The sequence below is a fragment of the Andrographis paniculata genome, unplaced genomic scaffold (assembly GCF_009805555.1).
Source record: "Andrographis paniculata isolate CXL003 unplaced genomic scaffold, ASM980555v1 Contig32END, whole genome shotgun sequence".
Classification (NCBI taxonomy): Eukaryota; Viridiplantae; Streptophyta; class Magnoliopsida; order Lamiales; family Acanthaceae; genus Andrographis; species Andrographis paniculata.
Genome location: NW_026137565.1, coordinates 6,629,126 through 6,647,596, shown reverse-complemented (window position 1 = coordinate 6,647,596; position 18,471 = coordinate 6,629,126). Strand labels below are relative to the sequence as shown.

Here is an 18,471-nt window from a genome sequence, read left to right as displayed (position 1 = left end):
CCACCCTAACTATTCACCAGATTATTTATTTAAGAAATTAAATGTAAATCGTTAAAAGTAGAAAAATAAAATTTCAACTGCGTATTGTTGGTGTATACGTAGAGATACAGAAAAATTAAAAGCAACAGTTAATAGTATTATTCAAGTGCGGACAGTACACGTTTACCGGTAATTAGGCGACGGTTTCGTTTCAAGGCGCAACGGCCAATTAATGTCTGTGGTACTGGTAATCCACTCTTAAATGTAATAACCCAATTATCATCAATTAATACGACTGATTAACAAAATCTGGCATTTTTAGAATATAATTGCCTCCAGCTACTTTTTCTTTTATTTTCAAATTTTACTGAAAGTCAAAAGCAATAGAAATAAAATCCTCTTTTATTTTTATTTCAACACATATGTACATATATGTCAGTTATAAAATAAATTGTCAAAAAAAAAAAAAAAAAAGCTTTACTACATAGGAGTATTTTTTACTACACATTGATGTCAAATTCCCATCCGTACTATTACAATGTCAAACAAAAAAAGAAATATTTTTAAACAACTTAAAAAAAAAAAAAAATCAAGATTACATGCGATATATATATATATATATATTTTGTTATATATTAAATGAGAAAAATGAATAAATGTAAAAATAGGGTCGTCCAGGTTGCAGCTATATTGGGACGTGCTTTCGAGCGCGTGTGAATATAAAAAGCTGTGCAGCCTTAATGGCGAAAGGTGATTAGGCTGTATCCGTAAGAGCATCTTTATTTATTATTGGTCTACGGAGCCCGGTGCAGGTGGACGTGGAGCGGAGGATAACTAGCCTTTCTTCCTCACACAGCAATATATACACGGCCTGCAGCGCTGAAATTTATAAACAAACATCGGCTTCGCTTTCCTTGGGGGCGTTTGCACTCTTCAGTAGTCTCTGGTTGTTTCCGATTGTCCGATACAGATAGAGAGTGTGTGTGTGTGAACATCACATCACTCACCCGATTGTTCTCAAAATTGGTTACTGTGGATCGCCGATCGCCGGAATTAATTAATGGCAGGCGTGATTTGGTCGGTGATGATCTGGGTAGCGTTGTGTGTGGCGTCGGTTGTACGCATTGATTCGTGCAATCATACCCTAAGCGTGCACCAGAATTTGAGGCTGGGGCAGACCTTGGTGTCGCTGAACGGGAGGTTCGAGCTGGGGTTCTTTAACGTGTGTTCCGGCGGGAGAGACGCCGGCGGCGCTGATTTGAGGTATTTGGGGATATGGTACAAAGGCATCGAGCCATTGACGGTGGTGTGGGTCGGCAACAGGGAGAAGCCCTTGCGTGGGAATGACGTCAAGCTGTTCTACGCTCCGGGGGGGAGTCTCATGGCACGTGACCAGGAAGCCACGATGATCTTTGTCGCGAAATTGAATCAGACTCTGGGACGGCCATTGCTCCTGCTCGAGAATTCAGGCAATCTTATCTTAAGAGACATCGAAAGGCAGCTCGACAGGCCTTACGTTTGGCAAAGCTTCGATTACCCTTCCGACACGCTGCTGCCGGGGATGAAACTCGGCTGGGACATGAAAACCGGGGCGAACCGGGTTCTGACATCCTGGAAGACGTCGGAGGATCCCTGGACCGGCGATTTCGTGTTCAGGATGAGCACGCCCAAGTCGCCGCAGCTGCTGCTCGAAAAGAAAGGGTCAGTACAATCCAGGTGGGGTCCCTGGAACGGGAAGAGATTCAGTGGGACAAACATCAAGGAAAATCAGGTTTTTTCGATTGTTTATGAATCCAGCCCTGACGAGATTTATTTCACGTTTCAAGTGACGGATGACTCCAATTTGCTGAGAATGATGGTCACTCCCAACGGTGCAATACAGTTACTGAAATGGAAGAACATCTCCCAGGGTTGGGTTCCAATGGTGGCTTTAGACCAGGATGCCTGTTCCAGATATGCTTCCTGTGGACCTTACGGGATCTGCCATGGCGATGATTCAAGTTGCCAGTGTCTCAAAGGGTTTGTGGAGAATTCACCAAGTGATTGGGGAAGATTGGATTGCACAGATGGGTGTAGGAGAAGGACAGCCCTTAATTGCAGTGGTGGTGATGGTTTTATGAAGTTTTCTGGGGTGAAACTGCCTGATAACTTCACAATCTGGCAGGGTTTGAACCCTAAGGAATGCAGTAGTTACTGCTTGAAGCAGTGCAATTGCATGGCTTACACAAGCCTTGATGTTTTCGGAAATGGGAGCCAATGTGTCGTGTGGTTCCATGAATTGGTCGACATGAGGGATTCCCCCAGCCATGGAGATGAAATTTATGTTCGGATGGCGCGTGCTGAATTAGGTATCGCTTTTTCTTTAATTTTTAACGGTTGATTGAACTTTAGGAAATGAATCCTATATTCGTATATATGTCGCTTGATGGATCGAGTATATAGCTTTCATAAGGTTTTGACGGTTAGTTCTATTTTCAGAGATGACTATAAATTTTTTATAATATGCGGTGAATTAGGTAATACTTTCGTTATCTTTTAACGACTAATTTACTTTAAAATTGTAGCATATAGTAGGTTGCTTGTCGTGTGCTTGTATATTGATTGCTTGAAATTTCATTTGAATGTGAATATATTATATATCATGATGATAACTTTATCTTTGCATAGGCCGTGGTGATCTAGGTTGCTTAAAAGGCGTTAACTTTATTTTAAGATTTCGACGCTATAACTGAATTTAGTATTCTTGTCGTGATCTTATTAAGTAGCACGTGATGCTTTGATTGCTTGAACCCTTAATAAAGATGTGAATCAATGATAAGTACGGAATCATCTATGATATTTGAAACTATACAAATGCACTTTATATCTGAATAATACATCGTGAATTAGGTATCACTTTCATTAGTTTTTGATGATTAACTTTACTTTAGAAATTCTTGTTGTGATCTTATTTTTGCCACACGCGTATGCTTGTAATCGTTGGAATTCTCATAAAAATATAAATAAATTACAAAATGTAAATAAAATATCAATTACCTCCGAAGTTCTACAAAATGATTAGTTTATATGAGCATAGCACGTGATGAATTAGACATCATTTTTATAAATTTTTAATAGCCAGCGCTAATATAAGATTGTAGTGTGCATACATTTAGTATTTTTTTTTTTTCATTATTTTAGTTAGCATTTGATTTATTTAAATTTTATTCAAATGTGAATTAATTATATTATGTTGAGTACAAAATCATCAATGATCTTGAAAATACTAAAAAATAATATATGCATAGCACGTGGTGGATTAGGTATCGCTTTCATTAGTTTTCAACGGTTGCCCCCACTTTACAATTGCGGCGTGACTGAATCTAGTATTCTTGTTGTAATTTTATTTAGCCAAACGTGTATGTCTTTTATTGCTTGAACTTCCGATTAAATGTAGATCAATTACGTCATGTTAAGTATAAAGTCATCCGTGTTCTTGGAAACCTTATAAAGTGATGAACTTTATACCGACATAGTACATGGTGACTTGAATATCTTCGTTTTTGATGGTTAACTCTATCTTAAAAATGCAGTATAACTGTATTCTATATTTTTGGCGTGATCTTATTTAGCTACACGTGTATTTAATGGTTAACTCCATTTGCTTGACTCTCATTAAAATGTAAATCAACTACAAGATAAATATAAAATCATCCATGATCTTGAAAAGACACATCTATGACTCAAAAATACATGTGTAAGTGCACATATTTAGTCACTCGTAGATGAGTCACATTTATGCATCTCATTGACATATACCCTATCCGTCCCAGACAATTTTGATATTTTTACCTTTTGTATTTTATGTATATATATAATGATATCTTTATAATTTATATAAAAATTAAAGATATTTTGATATTAATATATTATTATTTTACTATAATAAAAAAATTGATACTTTTGAGTGAACATAAAAAAATAATAGAAAAATACACTTTGACGAATGGAGTAACATACATAAAAATGGCTTACACCACTTCTTTTATCTTCTGTAGCCATATATGTTTAAGGGAAGGATTTAGTTCCAAAATAAAGACTCTATATAATTAGGGTTTTGTTCCCTTGTTTATGTTTGAAGTAGTTCTCTTCTGATATGGTTATTTCTCACCACAGCTTCATGGAATGACTAACAATCTGTGTACATTTGCTGCTTCAGATTCTGCATCCCAAAAGAAGAAGAAGAGGAATATTATCATATCCTGCAGCTCCATTGGGTCAGCAATATGTGCACTGGTAATTTGGTATTTCACAAGAAGATTCATATTAGCTTGCTTCATGACATGTAAACGAGGTACCAATGTGCTTTTTCCTTTGATTAATATTTTTGATATTCAATTCGTTATACTCACTTAATCTCTTGACTAAAGAACTCAAAACATTTAACCTTTTTGTTCTTAATTGACATTGTTTCATTTCATGTACATATGCATAAGTGAGGCTTTGTGTAATTGAGTTCGATTTAATATATTCTCTAGGGCTACTTGCTGGACTTGGAAATAGAGAATCCATGCCGAATGACAACGATGATCAGATTGTCAAGGTATATGATATGGCCACCATATCTGCAGCAACAAATGGGTTTGCCACAGAAAATCAGGTTGGCCAAGGAGGGTTTGGTACAGTTTATCAGGTAATGGCTTGCCATATCATACATACATACATATATATATATATATATATATACTGGGCTCGTTACTGAGTCTCACGGGCTGGGGCAAAAATATAAATTAGGCCTTATTTATTATTAATTATATGTAATATAATTTCTTTTAAAAAGAAGGGGTTCTTGAAAACATTTATAATTTCAATATTTAAAGACTTCTACAAAATATTTATATATTAATTTACAATTTTATTAGATTCGAGGATTTTAAATTGTATTAACTGTAAAGCTATTTATTAAATTTTCAATTGAAAGATGATTATATATATATATTCTAGGGCGAATTACCAGATGGGCAAAAAGTTGCAGTGAAGAGACTGTCGAAAAACTCCCATCAAGGAGTGGATGAATTCAAGAACGAAGTCCACACCATTGCACAGCTTCAGCACCGGAATCTCGTCAGGCTGTTGGGCTGCAGCGCCGCCGGAACCGAACGGATACTTATCTACGAGTTCTTGCCCAACAAGAGCCTCGATCAAATCATATTCAGTAACTCCTCATCCACTTTAATTCCCCTTTTCTCCCTACTTTTCTGTGTTTCACATAATCGATCATGATTAAATTTCTGTAAATCTTTGCAGATCCTGATAGAAAGCATCTTCTGCAATGGGAAAAACGAGCGAACATCATCAAGGGGATTGCTAGGGGACTGGACTATCTTCACTTGGGTTCGAGGTTGAGAATCATCCACCGGGACCTCAAGGCGAGCAACGTGCTGCTCGATGAGGATATGAACCCTAAAATATCCGACTTCGGCCTGGCGCGCAACTGCGAAGGAATGGAGGAAGAAGAGACTACCAAGAGAGTGATTGGAACCTAGTGAGCATATATATATTTACTTCTTTCAATTAGATTGCATTTTCTATCGATAATTAGAATATGTTTTGTCTGATGTATATATGTAGCGGATACATGTCGCCGGAGTATGTGATTGAGGGCCATTACTCTCTAAGATCAGATGTCTTCAGCTTCGGCGTGCTGGCAGTCGAAATCATCAGTGGCCAAAGAAATTGGGGTTTTCATCATCCAGATCACGAGTATAACCTAATTGGACATGTTAGTCAATTAAACCCTAATGTTGTTCTTCATTTGCACCTGGACTGATCAATTATGGCACTGCAATGGTTTACGGGCAATTAATTTATTGAATCGGTGGTGGTGCAGGCGTGGAAGCTGTGGAATGCAGGGACGGCGTCGGAGCTGGTGGATCCTGCGGTGGAAGAATCAGTGGTCATGAATGAAGCCATTCGATTCATCCACGTGGGGCTGCTCTGCGCGCAGCACAAGGGCGACGAGCGGCCGACGATGCCTCAGGTCGTCGGAATGCTGGAGAATGAGAGCATAGCATTGCCGGAGCCCCAAGAACCTGGATTCTTCACGCAGAGATCGGCGGCGGGAAATGCCGGTGCGGGTCTCGCCGCCGGTTGGACCCAGGGAAGCGTTAATGGGCTCACGGTGACGTCCATATCTGCAAGAGAGTGAACGCCGCCGGCCGCCCAAAGAACGTAGCATCCATTGATGACGATGACGAAGCTTAACTGATTAACGAAAGCTTTAAAATTTTGGAAAATTATATAATCTTTTATGTTTGATAATATATATATATATCTGTAGATCAAATCATTGCATAGATTTACAGATATATGTATATATATAGAAATCAAACAACTATAGTCAATTCAATTAATTTGGTATACATTCAATTGCATAATTTACAGATCGAAACCCTAATTTTGTGGCATATAGCCCTAGTTTTGAAATGTCTTCAAATCGCCACATTGATAAATGGACAAGCTAATATACATATAGGAAAGATGTTTTGAGGTTATTGCATAAGAGTTATATGAATAAATCCTAATTTTAATTTATTTAACGTATATGAATCTTTAATATATAATAATTATAAGGTCATGCACGTACTGTAATTAGTGCAATAATTGTTTGTTCATTTCTTTGTAATAATTACTTAATGTTTATGTATTATAAAACATTAATTAATAGTAAATACTTAATAATAAGAATAAAACCTACCCTTAAGGTCTTGTCTCTATTAGGTTTTTGACCTTGGTAGTTTGAATTGATATGTTGCTCGTCAACGTCAAACCAGGAAATGGGCCTGATCAAATGATGATCTTTTGGGCCTCTTCTAATTGACTTACCTCTTGGGCCGGACTGGTTTTCTGGGCTGCTAGACTGTTTCGAACTTCTTGCTCACTCTTTTGAACTAATTAAATTTATTTTCTTAACAAATACTTTTCCTTTGGATTTGATCTTCCTCCATTATCGAGATGGATCAAGAAAAGGCTTTTTTTTTGTGTCTTGCTCGTTTTTTTTTTCTGTGTTTTTTCTCAATTTTTGCAATAGAAAGAAACGAGCATCTAAAATAACATGTTTTGTCTCACCGGGCTTCCATGAAAGACACTGTCAAACCATTTACAGACATGTTTTCTTGTCCTGAGCTCGAGCTAACTTGACTTCGTCCGACGGTGAACGCCGGGTGCCGCGGCGTCGCAAATGAAGCCGGGTCACCGTTCAGCATGGCGACGACATCCACCATTGTTGGCCTATGCAAAGGACTTTCTTGAACACACAGTAGACCTACATGAATGTATCTCACGGGAGACGACGATGGAATTTCCATTCTTGGATCAACAAGCTCCATCACTCTGTCGTTTATCCACAGATTCCACACCTGAACCCGACCACATATAAATCCATAAGCTCTTGCAATAAAAAAACAACATCAATCGAAATTCTAAGCTACTTCAGGTTCTTGATTCAAAAGAAGTTCTTACATGTCCAAGAAGATTAAGGCAGTCCGAACCATAAAACCCGGTGTTCTTCCTTCCACTCACGATCTCGAGCAGCAAAACTCCAAAGGCGAACACATCCGACTTGATGGAGAAAAGTCCCTCCATCGCGTATTCGGGAGACATATAACCACTACACATAAAAATAAGTCGGATTTTTTCATGCAAATGTTCATGCAGATGAATATCCATAAAAAAAAAAAAAAAATACATTTTCATTACTTACTATGTACCGACAATTCGATTAGTATTCGCTTGCAATTTATCCCCACCAAAAATCCTCGCCATCCCAAAATCAGATATCTTAGGATTCATGTCGCCATCGAGCAGAATGTTGCTGGCTTTAAGGTCTCTGTGAACTATCCTAAATCGAGAATACTGGTGTAAATATAGCAGCCCCTGAGCAATGCCTTGGATGATCCGAACACGAGTTCCCCAATCCAATAATTCATCGTTTTCCCCTGTTTTCATTACATCAATGCAGATTCTAGATCAGAACAGAACAGGTAGAATGAGTCCAAATTTCAAATATAAACAATTGCAACTACGATTAAATCACAAACCGAATAGGAAGAAGTCCAGGCTTTTGTTGGGCATATATTCGTATACTAAAATTTTCTCATCTTGTTCAACACAGCATCCTAAGATCCCAACAAGATTCCTATGCTGCAGCTTCGCAAACAGCTCGGTCTCGTTCCTGAACTCCTCCAGTCCTTGCCCGGATCTTCTTGAAAGCCTTTTCACTGCTACAAATTGTTGGTTGAGCAATTCTCCCTAAAAAAAACGACCATGTCCATCCAACTGTCAGGCAAGAGTATCGAACTTATCCATTTAAAAGAACCTTAATGCATACTAAGCAAACCTTGTAAACAGGTCCAAAACCACCTTCTCCCAGCTTGTTGGAGACAGAAAAATTTTTTGTCGCGGAAACTATGCTCGAAAAACTGAAAATAGGCAACTCATATGCACTACTTTCCACTTCTCGACGGCCATTTCTGGCAGAAGCACGCGGTTTATCTGATGAGCTATTTGCACTCAACTCAAGCAGTAATAGATTCTGATGAGAACTCTCAAGCTTGAGGCCTGGGAATCAATTTAAATAGGGTCAAATCACAGAATCGATTGAACCTAACAAAAGCTTCGTTGCAGCGCAACTAAAGATCGCAGTACCTTTGCTTCTTTTCTTCCTCCACAAATAAAATGAGCAAGAACATAAAAGCATCAATGCAGCAGCAATGGGGAGGGCTATAGCAAGAGGACGTACATTCTTCTTTCCTGGCATCAAGAAAATGTCGGATTACTACATTGCAGTTCCTGCTAGTGTAATAGTAATCAGAAAGCTTCTCACCCTTACCCTTAACAGTCGAATATAAGTTGGTAACGTTCATTTTGACAAATAGATCATTAACTGCAGAGCCAAATTTCGCCGGCCGCTGCAAATCCAACATATCTGATGCATACAATAAACAGCCTCCCTTGCTGCTGTAAGCATAGGCATTGCAAGAACAATTCACCGAACACGCAAACCGGCAAATGTTGGACATCCCGACTGCCAAGAATGAAGGATTTGCAGGCAACCTTAAACCCGTTACTTTCTCATACCCTGCATCACTCTCAGTACATGGCAATTCAACTTTTCGAACGCAACCATTGGAATTGTCCATTGACACCCATTCTTGATTGTTTCTTGGCACAAATCCAGGCAAACATTGACACACTGGAGTACGGTTTATATCACAAAATGCATTCGCCCCGCATCTGTTATACTGCTCGCAAAAGTCTCGAGGTGAGTTAACGAATAGTATCCAAGAATTAGAAGAAGAACTCCATACCAGAAGCCTGAACAGTCCTTCAGTAATTAATTGTAATCTAGAAATGATCGAATCATTCAGAAGATTATACATAAAAAACGCCGAATTATCCGTCGAGACAAAGGTAAAATTGTATGGGCCTGGGAGGGGAACAGAAGGAAACTGCCCGTCTTGCAAAACGCCACTCCGCCATACCTGCGACCGGTTCTTCAGCATAAAGATTTCAGCGCCGCCGCCGGAGTTTCGATCCATTCCTAGAGAGTAAAGGCCCGGCGAGGGGTCGGACGGATTCTGCCAGGAAACAAGTCGGGCTTCTTCATCACTGATCTTACTGTATCCCACTCTCCCACCAGGCAGCCAAGTGTCCGTCGGGTTATCGAAGCTCTGCCATATCAGTCCTGAAGCGTTTCTCAAAACAAAATTCCCTGAATCTAAAAGCACAGCCTCACTTGCATTTGAAGTTTTGAGTGCCCAGACAACTTGGGACGAGCCATCGAAAAGGTTTAGACGGCCTCCAACCAAATCCAATCGCGAATTGTTAGCAAGCGCGCTGGGAATGGGATTGTTCCTATTCGCGACCCAGACAACTGTGCGAATCGGTATGTTTCGGTACCATATTCCTACGTATCTGCTGGTGGAATTGTCGGGGGAGAAGAATCCCAAACTAAACTTATTTCCTATGGAGTTGAGTGTCTGATCTGATAAGAGCGATTGTCCCTCTAATATGATGTCGGATCCGCCGCAAGGACTGGTGGGAAAGACGATGGAAATGCAAAGCAGGTGTAGAATCCATCTGAATCTGAACGTCATTGATTACTTGAACGAGAGGCTTCTGAAGCTGAAAACATCGAAGAATCAATCAACCCAAATAAGAAAGCTCTCATTGAATGATTTATGGAGTTACTTGATTGGCCAGGAATATTGGATCATCGTCTACATTCTTGCTTCATCCAATTGATTACCTTGAGAGTTTTGACCAGTGTGGCTTGTAGGATCCTCCAATCATTTTGAGGGAAAATATTTTTGTTGTTTCGAATCAGTCAACAATGGCGGATGACACGTATGCCGACCAGAGAATAAGATAAGGAAGTCAAATTGATTTGTGCCCATCGATTGCTGAAGGTATCGGATAAATGCAACGCCTCGGAATAAATTTTTCTTGCTTAATTTTCAAATCGACATTATTGAAGTTTCTTTGCTGGATCTTCTACCAAAACATTAGATTCCACACCATTGATGGATTAGTGGTAACATATGCCATGAGTTTCTGCTTAATTCTACCAATGCTATTGCAGACAGAGTTTCTGCTTATAATCACAAGTCCAAGAATGTTTATTTTAATATTTCATATGATGAAGCTCAAATAAAAGCAAAGAAAATGTCAAAGGATTGTAATAGCAAGAGTTGCAATTCATACAAAATATTAAAAAAAATATAGAGAGTGAGCTCATTCTACAAAATTGTCTTCACCAAATCACAAGTATATCTTCTGAGTATATATAATATAGCAGGGGCATAATGTTGGTTGACTTATGGCACAAATATACAATTAATTAAGGATTGTATGACTTCATTTATATCTCATTGAATGTATGGTATCTTCAGAAAATTGCGGTTGTAAATAGATTATGTAGAGTTGCAGAGGCTAATGGTTGTTTTGGAATAACATTTCAAACAAATACAAATTGTTAGGTTGTGATGGAGAAATCAAATAAATGATCGATATTGGTGGTGTGTGGCTAATGGCTAAAGACTAAAATCTGTGCAGTTAGTGGTCCATAGTTGAAATTCCCCTTTGTTTCCGGCAAAAGAAACCGACAAACATCATCACTCTCCGTCAGAATTCACCCTATCACCAAAATATTTTTCACTAATTTACCCTCACTGCATTAATCCATTTATGCTTCTTCACTGCTCATTTCCAGTCCTACGGCAAAGCCCCCTTTTTCCAGAATGCTCCATTAAAACAGCTTCTCGAGAATAATGGAAATTATAAATAATAAAGTTGCATTCTTGGGTATGTAGAGAAAGAGTGGATCTTGGAAGCACCATAAAGACTTTTGGGTGAATCTGGGCCGTTGGAAGTAGGAAGTCTACTCTGTGAGCGGTGGAGATTTTGGTGGGAGCTGGGGACCCGGAGTTGCCAAGAAAAGAAAAGACGAGTAATGCCGTCATTGACAAACGCGCAGAGACAGCGGCAGCAATCTAATTCGTAATCAGAGAGTCACAGCCTCACATTAATCTTCTCAAAGTCACCTCCCAAAATCGGCCCTCGAAAGTTAAAGGTGAGACCTTGCGAACCCTCGTCTTCCTTGTTCATTTTTCTTTTGGTGGAAAGAAATGGCAGCAGAGTTGCCGGACGACTTCAAGTGCCCGATTTCGTTGGAGGTAATGGCTGACCCTGTTATTCTATCATCGGGTCATACCTTCGATCGCGCTTCAATTCAGCGGTGGCTGGACGCCGGCCACCGTACCTGTCCGATTTCCAAGCAACTCTTGCCGGAGCCCCTTTCACTCATCCCCAACCACGCCCTGCGCAGCCTCATTTCTAATTATACACTCGGGTCTTTGCCACAACCGCAAACCCAACCATTTCCTCCCAGCCCACAAACCCTAATCCAGCTATTGTTTTCTCCTTCGTCTTCCTTGGAGGATAAGATCATCTCTCTCGACAAGCTCAGCAGGATTTCCAAGCACGACTCGGCGATTCGGCGCCGACTAGCAGAGTCTGGGGCGGCATCCGCCGCTTTGAACTGTGTCGGCTCCGGCGAACGGGGGCTCCAGGAAAAAGCCCTTCATTTGCTCCTCAATCTGAGCCTGGATGACGACAGCAAGGTGGGGCTTGTGGCGGAGGGGATCGTTGGGAAGATTGTTTACGCGCTTCGGTTCGGTGTTGGTGACTCACGCGCCGTCGCGGCTACAGTGTTGACCAGCCTCGCCGTGTTGGAAGTTAACAAGGTTACCATCGGATCTTACCCAGATACAATTTCGAGCTTGGTGTTTCTCCTCCACGACGGCAATTCGAGGGAGAGGAAAGAAGCGGCCACCGCTTTATTCACTCTCTGCTCTTTTCCCGACAATCGAGTTCGAGCAATTCAAAACCAGGCCGTCCCAATTCTAATCGAGAATGTCAACTCCGGCCTCGAGCGGGCTGTCGAAGTTCTAGGCCTGTTGGCAAAATGCAAACTTGGGCGCGATGACATGGTGAATTCTGCTGGACTGTTGGATATTCTGATCGACATTGTGAGGAATGGGAACTCCAGGGGCGTGCAATACGCCCTGTTAACATTGACCTATCTCTGCTGTTACAATGAAACCATGGCTGTGGAAGCTTTGAAAGAAGGGCTGTTCGAGACCTGTGTCGGCTTATTGGAAGATGACAATGAGAAACTTAGGCGCAATGCCAACAATTTGATTCAGATATTGCAGGGGAGGAGAAAGGCTGTATGATTTTCTAGAATCTTGAAGATGCAATTGATTTGAGTTGAGGTGAGGTATAAAGAGATTGTAATTTGATGAGAATTGCATCTTGGAGGTTGAACAGGTAGTTTTTGTCAATGTTTTTTCCAGTTCTTGGATAGATTTTTTGTACAAAGAATGAAATACTTCAAAAAAAAAAAAAAAAAAAAGGATTTCATGTTCGTTGGATGGATTTTTTCTGTTTTTTTTTTTTTTGTGATCAATGGAGACTTGAGGCGTCTTCCTAAAGTGACTTCTTCACGAATGGATCTTATTTTATTAATTTGTGATTGGGTAGGCACATGTGCAAATCTGCAAGGGGTAATATTATTATAATAGTAGAGATTTGAGTATATCTTGTCCTGATTCTGCCATTTTTGTATTTCGAACTTTCTATGGAGCATGTGCTTGCATTTAGCTACTTACATTGGTAATGTTAGTCTTAAGACTGCAATAATGCAACTCTGCAACTAATTCATAGGAATGATAGTACTGATTTGTACAGAATAGTGATCGAGACTCCGGTGATGTGTATTAGTTTCAAGAAGCAGCTGCTTGAGTTGTAAAGATTTAGGTTGTTGTATTTATGTGCTTACAGAAGGCATCACTGACGAATGGCTTGCCCAATTAGGTACTCTGCAATTTCTCAAACCTGCAGCTGTTTAAGAATCCATGTTCTGTTTTAGATTGTCTTGATCTTGTTGGTTTTTCATGTTCATTATCTTTAGTTCATTACCTAGTTGTGCTCTTGAATTTTTGTTTGTTTCTCATTTAAGGGTGCAATTATTTCCACCCCAAGTGTTCTGTTACAGCTTACAATGTGTTGTTAAAGTGATGCAGTTGCAGTTCTATTCTGAATGAAGACATTAGGAGCCTTCTTATGGTGTGGTACAGACAAAATGTTCCATTCCGAAGGTACAATTCTTATAGATTGGTTCTTTTAAGTTGCAAGTGTTTGTTTCGCCGGCCAGAGTGCATTCCTATCATCATTACATTCTGTATGGGTGTCCTAAAATAGAAAACCTCGAAACCATACCGCGCACAACACTAGCACATGATAGTGGCCCCTCCGGCTCCATTCCTTCTTTCTATGTTCTAAAAGCGGCTCCACTTGCGCATATGCGAGTATGGCAGGGAATGTTAGTGCTTCTCTTTACATATGTTTGTGAATAGCAATTAGTTCATGCAAATCTAGAATGTCGAATGGAAATCTTTAGAGCCATTTCTTGACTGGGAAATTTGCTTCTGGGGCAGGCGATAGCTCTTGTTAGTTAGACCTCTGAATTAACTTTTACCGAATGGCAAAACTATTTGTCGAATATAGAAAGCCAAAGGAAAGGCAGTCGAATGCATTGTCTCGGACGAGACGATGCTTCTGCCTAACTTCCCACTCAATCAATGAATGCCATTTCTGATTTTAGAAAACCTAACAAAATCTGCCTGTGTTGAAATGAATATACTGTCATGGATCTTTGTTCATTTCCTCGAAAATGATCATCCTGCCTTTATTACATGTAATTCTTATGTTGTGTATGGACTCTTTCATACACCCACAATGTCGGGCCTTGGCGAGTATGGCACCTGTCAACAAAAACAGTTCCATATCTCACTTACCAAATATGTGGCTTGAGGATGATCGACGCAAGGTCCTAAAGTGATCGAGGATTGCTAAGAACCAAAGCCGGAAGGAGGCGGCCAAGAGACAAAGCTAAGTTCATTAGTGGAACCTCTCGGAATGTTCTGGAACCCTCTGGAATGAGTTAAGAGTACTGTGACTAAGTCCGTGCTTATTCGATACACTAGACTTAATAGTCGATAGTTCTTATTCAATGGTAGATAGACTTGGATCTATGTTAGGTCCGGCCCATAATAATGTCTCTATATAGGAGAGTCACCATAACCATCTCTTAGTGAGTTCATTTAAGTTTCTTTGTTTTTGCTTTTTAGTACTTTTGTGTTAACATTGCTAGCTGTACTAGAAAGGTTCTCGAGGGTGTTGGTGTTCGATCCGAATTCATTACACATGAAAGAAATGGAAGTTCGGCAACATATGTTCAACATCAAAATGTACAAAAAGTTGATCTGGCAAACTAAGAGAATGCGAGAGGTTCCTTTTCTCATTTCTTCATCGAAAAGATGAGCACAAAATGAAAAAGCCTTATCGACCACCTCCAAAAAGACAACAAACAGCTGGGGGAAAAAAAACACGAGGTAAGAACATGCCATGATTACTGATTAGCCAAAATAGCTAAAGGCATCAAGTGAGCATGGCCTTTTACCTTGATGTGTTACTGCTTTTCAGTCGTCCATTAATCGAATAAACCTTCAAATATTTCACGAAAGAATTCATTCATGATGCCCTTCGAGCCATCATTGTCGAAAGATTATAAAAGCAGCACGCGCCGTGCCATTTTGGTACGAAGAATGCCAACCAAAGCACTTAATTTAGATCTCTCAGTTTCGCTTTATTTTCAGGTTAACGGGTGAAGAAACTTATTCGTGTTCGTTGTCGAGACAGAACACTGTAATGTACTGGAAAGGTAGCAAATTAAAACAAGTTATGTCAATCAGTTAGCAACCAAAGGTAGAAGAAAACAAACGGCCTGTGTCGTCTAGAAATGGTTCTTATTCGGATAAAAAGTGCACGCAAAAGTGCCATGGGATATATACTTGCTGGCTTATATTCCTGTATTGGAGCATCCTTGTTGCTTGAGTAAATTATCCTCGGATTTCAGACCAACTTGTATGTTGAGCTTATACTGTAATAATTGTGGTTATTCGAACAAATCGATCATGAATTTTACACTAAATCAAATGGAATTCAACTTTTTCTTCAATTAATTAATCGAGAGAAACTGGAACTAATTAATACACATATCCATATCATATGGAAGCTGCTAAATTCAGCACTTATAATAAAATTGATGGTTCGTGTGATTGTTGTGTTTGTCCTATATATATATATATATGTATGTATGTATATATAATTGTATGAATTTTGGGGTATGGCCCAGGATGGGGCTGTCTTTCTTGGACGGCCACTTCTTTCCCTTCTCTCTCTCTCTCTCTCATGTTCCTCTCTGTCATGCTTTTCTTGAATATATACTTTAGACAACACAAAAAATGTGGTTGTAATTGTTGCAATAATTTGTATCTAAACAGCACATTTATGTCCAAAAGAAATCACTTTAGAATTATAGTAATTGAAATCATCAGTCTATTTATATATATGTCTATAATTTGAAGCTCCCTCCGAACGAAGGATTCCAGAAATCTGTAGCAGCACCGGCGACGGGGAAGGTGCTTGATATGGGGACAAGACATAGCCCTCCACTTCTAAGATCTTCAATCACTTGTTGCTCTTCTTCGTTCAGTTTATGGTCGGTGATTTGTGGAGATCCGTTTTTCAAGTACGGTGTACACAATGCCTGAATTGGACAACATTAATTTCGACGACGTTAGAACTGCAGAAGAATTTACAGCTCAAAGAAGAGGGCTTGATTAAAAGGTAGTGGACATTGACTTACGCTGACTTGATCGTGGAGAAACCTTATGTATTCGATAGCTTCGTGGAGAACTGATGCAGTATCAGTCTGTAAGAGAAAAAATAAATAAATATAAAGATTATGTGGAATGAGCACTGATCAATATTTTGTAATTTTAACCAAATCTTTACCTTTCCGAAAGGTGAAACCAACTGCTGGAGGGCAGTGATTCGGTCCCCAAGTTTCTCTTTTCGAACCTGTTGAAAAAGGAAAAAAAGAAGAAACCGCAATCTTGTCACCAATTCCTTGTGTAAATTAATTATGAATTCTCGTGTCTGCTGTTTTACCTTAAAGGTTGGCAATGGCGATGGAGTTTCGATTCGTGGACGCTTTGGTGTAGTTTCATTACAGCCCTTTTTGGCCGCCGAAGATACGCTCCCACCTGCTTCATTTTGACGCTGTAAAAGCATCGAACATATTTCCTCCAAATCAGTCAAAACCCTAATCCCCAAAAATTTTAAAATAAAGAATAACCTTAATCATGATCATATATATCACCGACCTTTGTATTGAAGCTGGGAAAATCATTGCTGTTGGTGTTGTTAATTGGTGATGAAAGATACTTGGGCTGTGTCGAAGCTTGAAAGCTTCCATGATCGTCACTCATCAAGGCCGCAGCAGTGTTGTTCCACAAGGGCACTTGATCAGCAAAGTGTTGTTTTCCAAATGTTAGATCATCGACCGGCGGGACTTCCGGCAAGAATTCCGGCGTGGTTTGAAAGTTTGAGTAGTTATTCATGGCGTGGTTTTCTAACAAAGATTGCTGATTATCAGATTGTTCGGAATCGAAGAGGGTTTGCAACAAGGAGGAAGCACATGTGTACGAGGTTGGATTCAGAGGAAATCCGCCGGCGGCGGCGGCGGCGGACAGCCGTTGATTACAGTATGTTTCTGAGCATTGATCAGAAGAATTGGGATTGCAAGAAATTTGAGTGTAGTCGACCTCGACCTCAATCCCCGCAGGTTCTTGCAGGATGTCGCCATAACTACTCTCATCGGATCTTCTTGTAGTACAACAATCATGTCTGCAACACAACACGACAAGCAATTATATACATGGATAATCCTAATTGCATCAACGGATCGATCAATTCAGTTTTCAAGTTCTTTTGCATATGATTACAAGGACAAAGAGGCAAATTAGTGGCACAGGGAGTAGTGGTGGGACAACAACACATGTAATTGATTTCTTTGTTCAATTATTACCAGAAACAACACATAACTAAACTTAAAAACCGTACCAAGATCGAACAGTCCCCAAATTAAGACAAACTTACAGCAAATCTTGATTCCAGTCATGGATAGAGTTAGAGGTGGACGATTGAAGGACACCAATTTCCATCATTGACACCGGCGGGCCGCCGGTCGAAGTATTCTGAACGTTATGAAGAATCATAGAACCGCCGTCGCCGGCGGCGGCGGAAGGTGAACCGGCCAAGGCATGATGACCCGGCCGATCTTTGGCGGCCGGATCAGGCCGGTGCCAGCCGAAGGTTCCAACCTCGTTTCTTTGTAAGGAGCAGGGAGATGAACCGAAGAAATTACTTCTGTAAGAATCCCACCAGCTTCCTCCACATACTCCCCCTTGAAATTCCTCCGCCATAGCCGCCGGTTCCGAGGTTTTGTTCTTCCTGTTTAACTGCGTTTTGCTCTATCCTGCCACCGTTGACGAGGTAACTGAATGCAATGTCTGCCGCTACATATATATATATATATATATATAGAGAGAGAGAGAGAGAGAGAGAGAGATTAGATAAACGGGTAAGATATGAGAGAGCGAATGTACGGACAGGTGGATTAGGCCACAGGAATCATATTTGGCTACCCCTTACTGTAATTAAAGAGCATTATTATTAACACCAAAACATTATTACAATAACTATACTCAATGATTTTTTTTTTAATTTTTTTTTTTTAAGGTTTGGAACTATTAAAATAAACTAATTACTACTATTTATTTATCTTGAACATTGATGCGATTTAATTTATATTTTTTCAATTTATGTCAATAAAGATGGGTGTATTAATTTTGATAGGTTTATTAAGTATTGCTGGATTGGGTAGCTGCTGCTGCAATTCGGGTTAGACGTCTTGGATTAGTTTAATAATTTAATTTAAGGGGATCCACAAAAGTTTCCAACTTGCTAATAAATTAAATTAAT

At 39.7% G+C, this 18,471-nt stretch overlaps 4 protein-coding genes across 5 annotated transcripts; 2 read left to right on the top strand and 2 right to left on the bottom strand.

The window, feature by feature from the left end:
- Positions 1 to 1,039: 1,039 nt before the first annotated feature.
- Positions 1,040 to 6,166, top strand: LOC127247407 (G-type lectin S-receptor-like serine/threonine-protein kinase At4g27290). Its single transcript, XM_051269235.1, has 7 exons — positions 1,040 to 2,327; positions 4,178 to 4,312; positions 4,497 to 4,651; positions 4,963 to 5,186; positions 5,273 to 5,503; positions 5,590 to 5,740; positions 5,849 to 6,166. Exons 1-7 carry the CDS (start codon positions 1,040 to 1,042, stop codon positions 6,164 to 6,166), a joined length of 2,502 nt encoding a protein of 833 aa, XP_051125192.1.
- Positions 6,167 to 6,901: 735 nt separating this feature from the next.
- LOC127247791 (receptor-like serine/threonine-protein kinase SD1-8) lies at positions 6,902 to 10,410 on the bottom strand. Of its 2 annotated transcripts, none has more exons than XM_051269813.1 (8): positions 10,268 to 10,410; positions 8,849 to 10,143; positions 8,665 to 8,769; positions 8,357 to 8,577; positions 8,058 to 8,268; positions 7,721 to 7,955; positions 7,480 to 7,627; positions 6,902 to 7,376 (listed from the first exon to the last, which is right to left on the bottom strand). In XM_051269813.1, exons 2-8 carry the CDS (start codon positions 10,113 to 10,115, stop codon positions 7,083 to 7,085), a joined length of 2,481 nt encoding a protein of 826 aa, XP_051125770.1. In that variant the 5' UTR covers positions 10,116 to 10,143; positions 10,268 to 10,410; the 3' UTR covers positions 6,902 to 7,082. The 2 variants fall into 2 exon arrangements, with proteins under 2 accessions (XP_051125770.1, XP_051125769.1); XM_051269812.1 differs by having other exon boundaries at positions 10,210 to 10,305.
- Positions 10,411 to 11,250: 840 nt separating this feature from the next.
- LOC127247566 (U-box domain-containing protein 8) lies at positions 11,251 to 13,117 on the top strand. The gene has a single exon (XM_051269469.1). It carries the CDS (start codon positions 11,646 to 11,648, stop codon positions 12,753 to 12,755), a length of 1,110 nt encoding a protein of 369 aa, XP_051125426.1. The 5' UTR covers positions 11,251 to 11,645; the 3' UTR covers positions 12,756 to 13,117.
- Positions 13,118 to 15,579: 2,462 nt separating this feature from the next.
- On the bottom strand, positions 15,580 to 18,014 carry LOC127247565 (transcription factor bHLH112-like). Its single transcript, XM_051269468.1, has 6 exons — positions 17,587 to 18,014; positions 16,812 to 17,334; positions 16,597 to 16,707; positions 16,441 to 16,506; positions 16,292 to 16,357; positions 15,580 to 16,192 (listed from the first exon to the last, which is right to left on the bottom strand). Exons 1-6 carry the CDS (start codon positions 17,910 to 17,912, stop codon positions 15,998 to 16,000), a joined length of 1,287 nt encoding a protein of 428 aa, XP_051125425.1. The 5' UTR covers positions 17,913 to 18,014; the 3' UTR covers positions 15,580 to 15,997.
- Positions 18,015 to 18,471: the final 457 nt, after the last annotated feature.

Coding starts and splice junctions, on each gene's coding strand:
- LOC127247407 (XM_051269235.1), top strand. CDS start 1,040: ATGGCAGGCGTGATTTGGTCGGTGATGATCTGGGTAGCGTTGTGTGTG. Junction 5,187..5,272: donor ATATTCAGTAACTCCTCATC/CACTTTAATTCC, acceptor TGCAGATCCTGA/TAGAAAGCATCTTCTGCAAT. Junction 5,504..5,589: donor AAGAGAGTGATTGGAACCTA/GTGAGCATATAT, acceptor GTATATATGTAG/CGGATACATGTCGCCGGAGT.
- LOC127247791 (XM_051269813.1), bottom strand. CDS start 10,115: ATGACGTTCAGATTCAGATGGATTCTACACCTGCTTTGCATTTCCATC. Junction 8,269..8,356: donor GTTTTGGACCTGTTTACAAG/GTTTGCTTAGTA, acceptor CGTTTTTTTTAG/GGAGAATTGCTCAACCAACA. Junction 7,956..8,057: donor CCTGGACTTCTTCCTATTCG/GTTTGTGATTTA, acceptor TAATGAAAACAG/GGGAAAACGATGAATTATTG.
- LOC127247566 (XM_051269469.1), top strand. CDS start 11,646: ATGGCAGCAGAGTTGCCGGACGACTTCAAGTGCCCGATTTCGTTGGAG.
- LOC127247565 (XM_051269468.1), bottom strand. CDS start 17,912: ATGGCGGAGGAATTTCAAGGGGGAGTATGTGGAGGAAGCTGGTGGGAT. Junction 17,335..17,586: donor GACTGGAATCAAGATTTGCT/GTAAGTTTGTCT, acceptor GTTGTGTTGCAG/ACATGATTGTTGTACTACAA. Junction 16,708..16,811: donor TTCCCAGCTTCAATACAAAG/GTCGGTGATATA, acceptor ATGCTTTTACAG/CGTCAAAATGAAGCAGGTGG.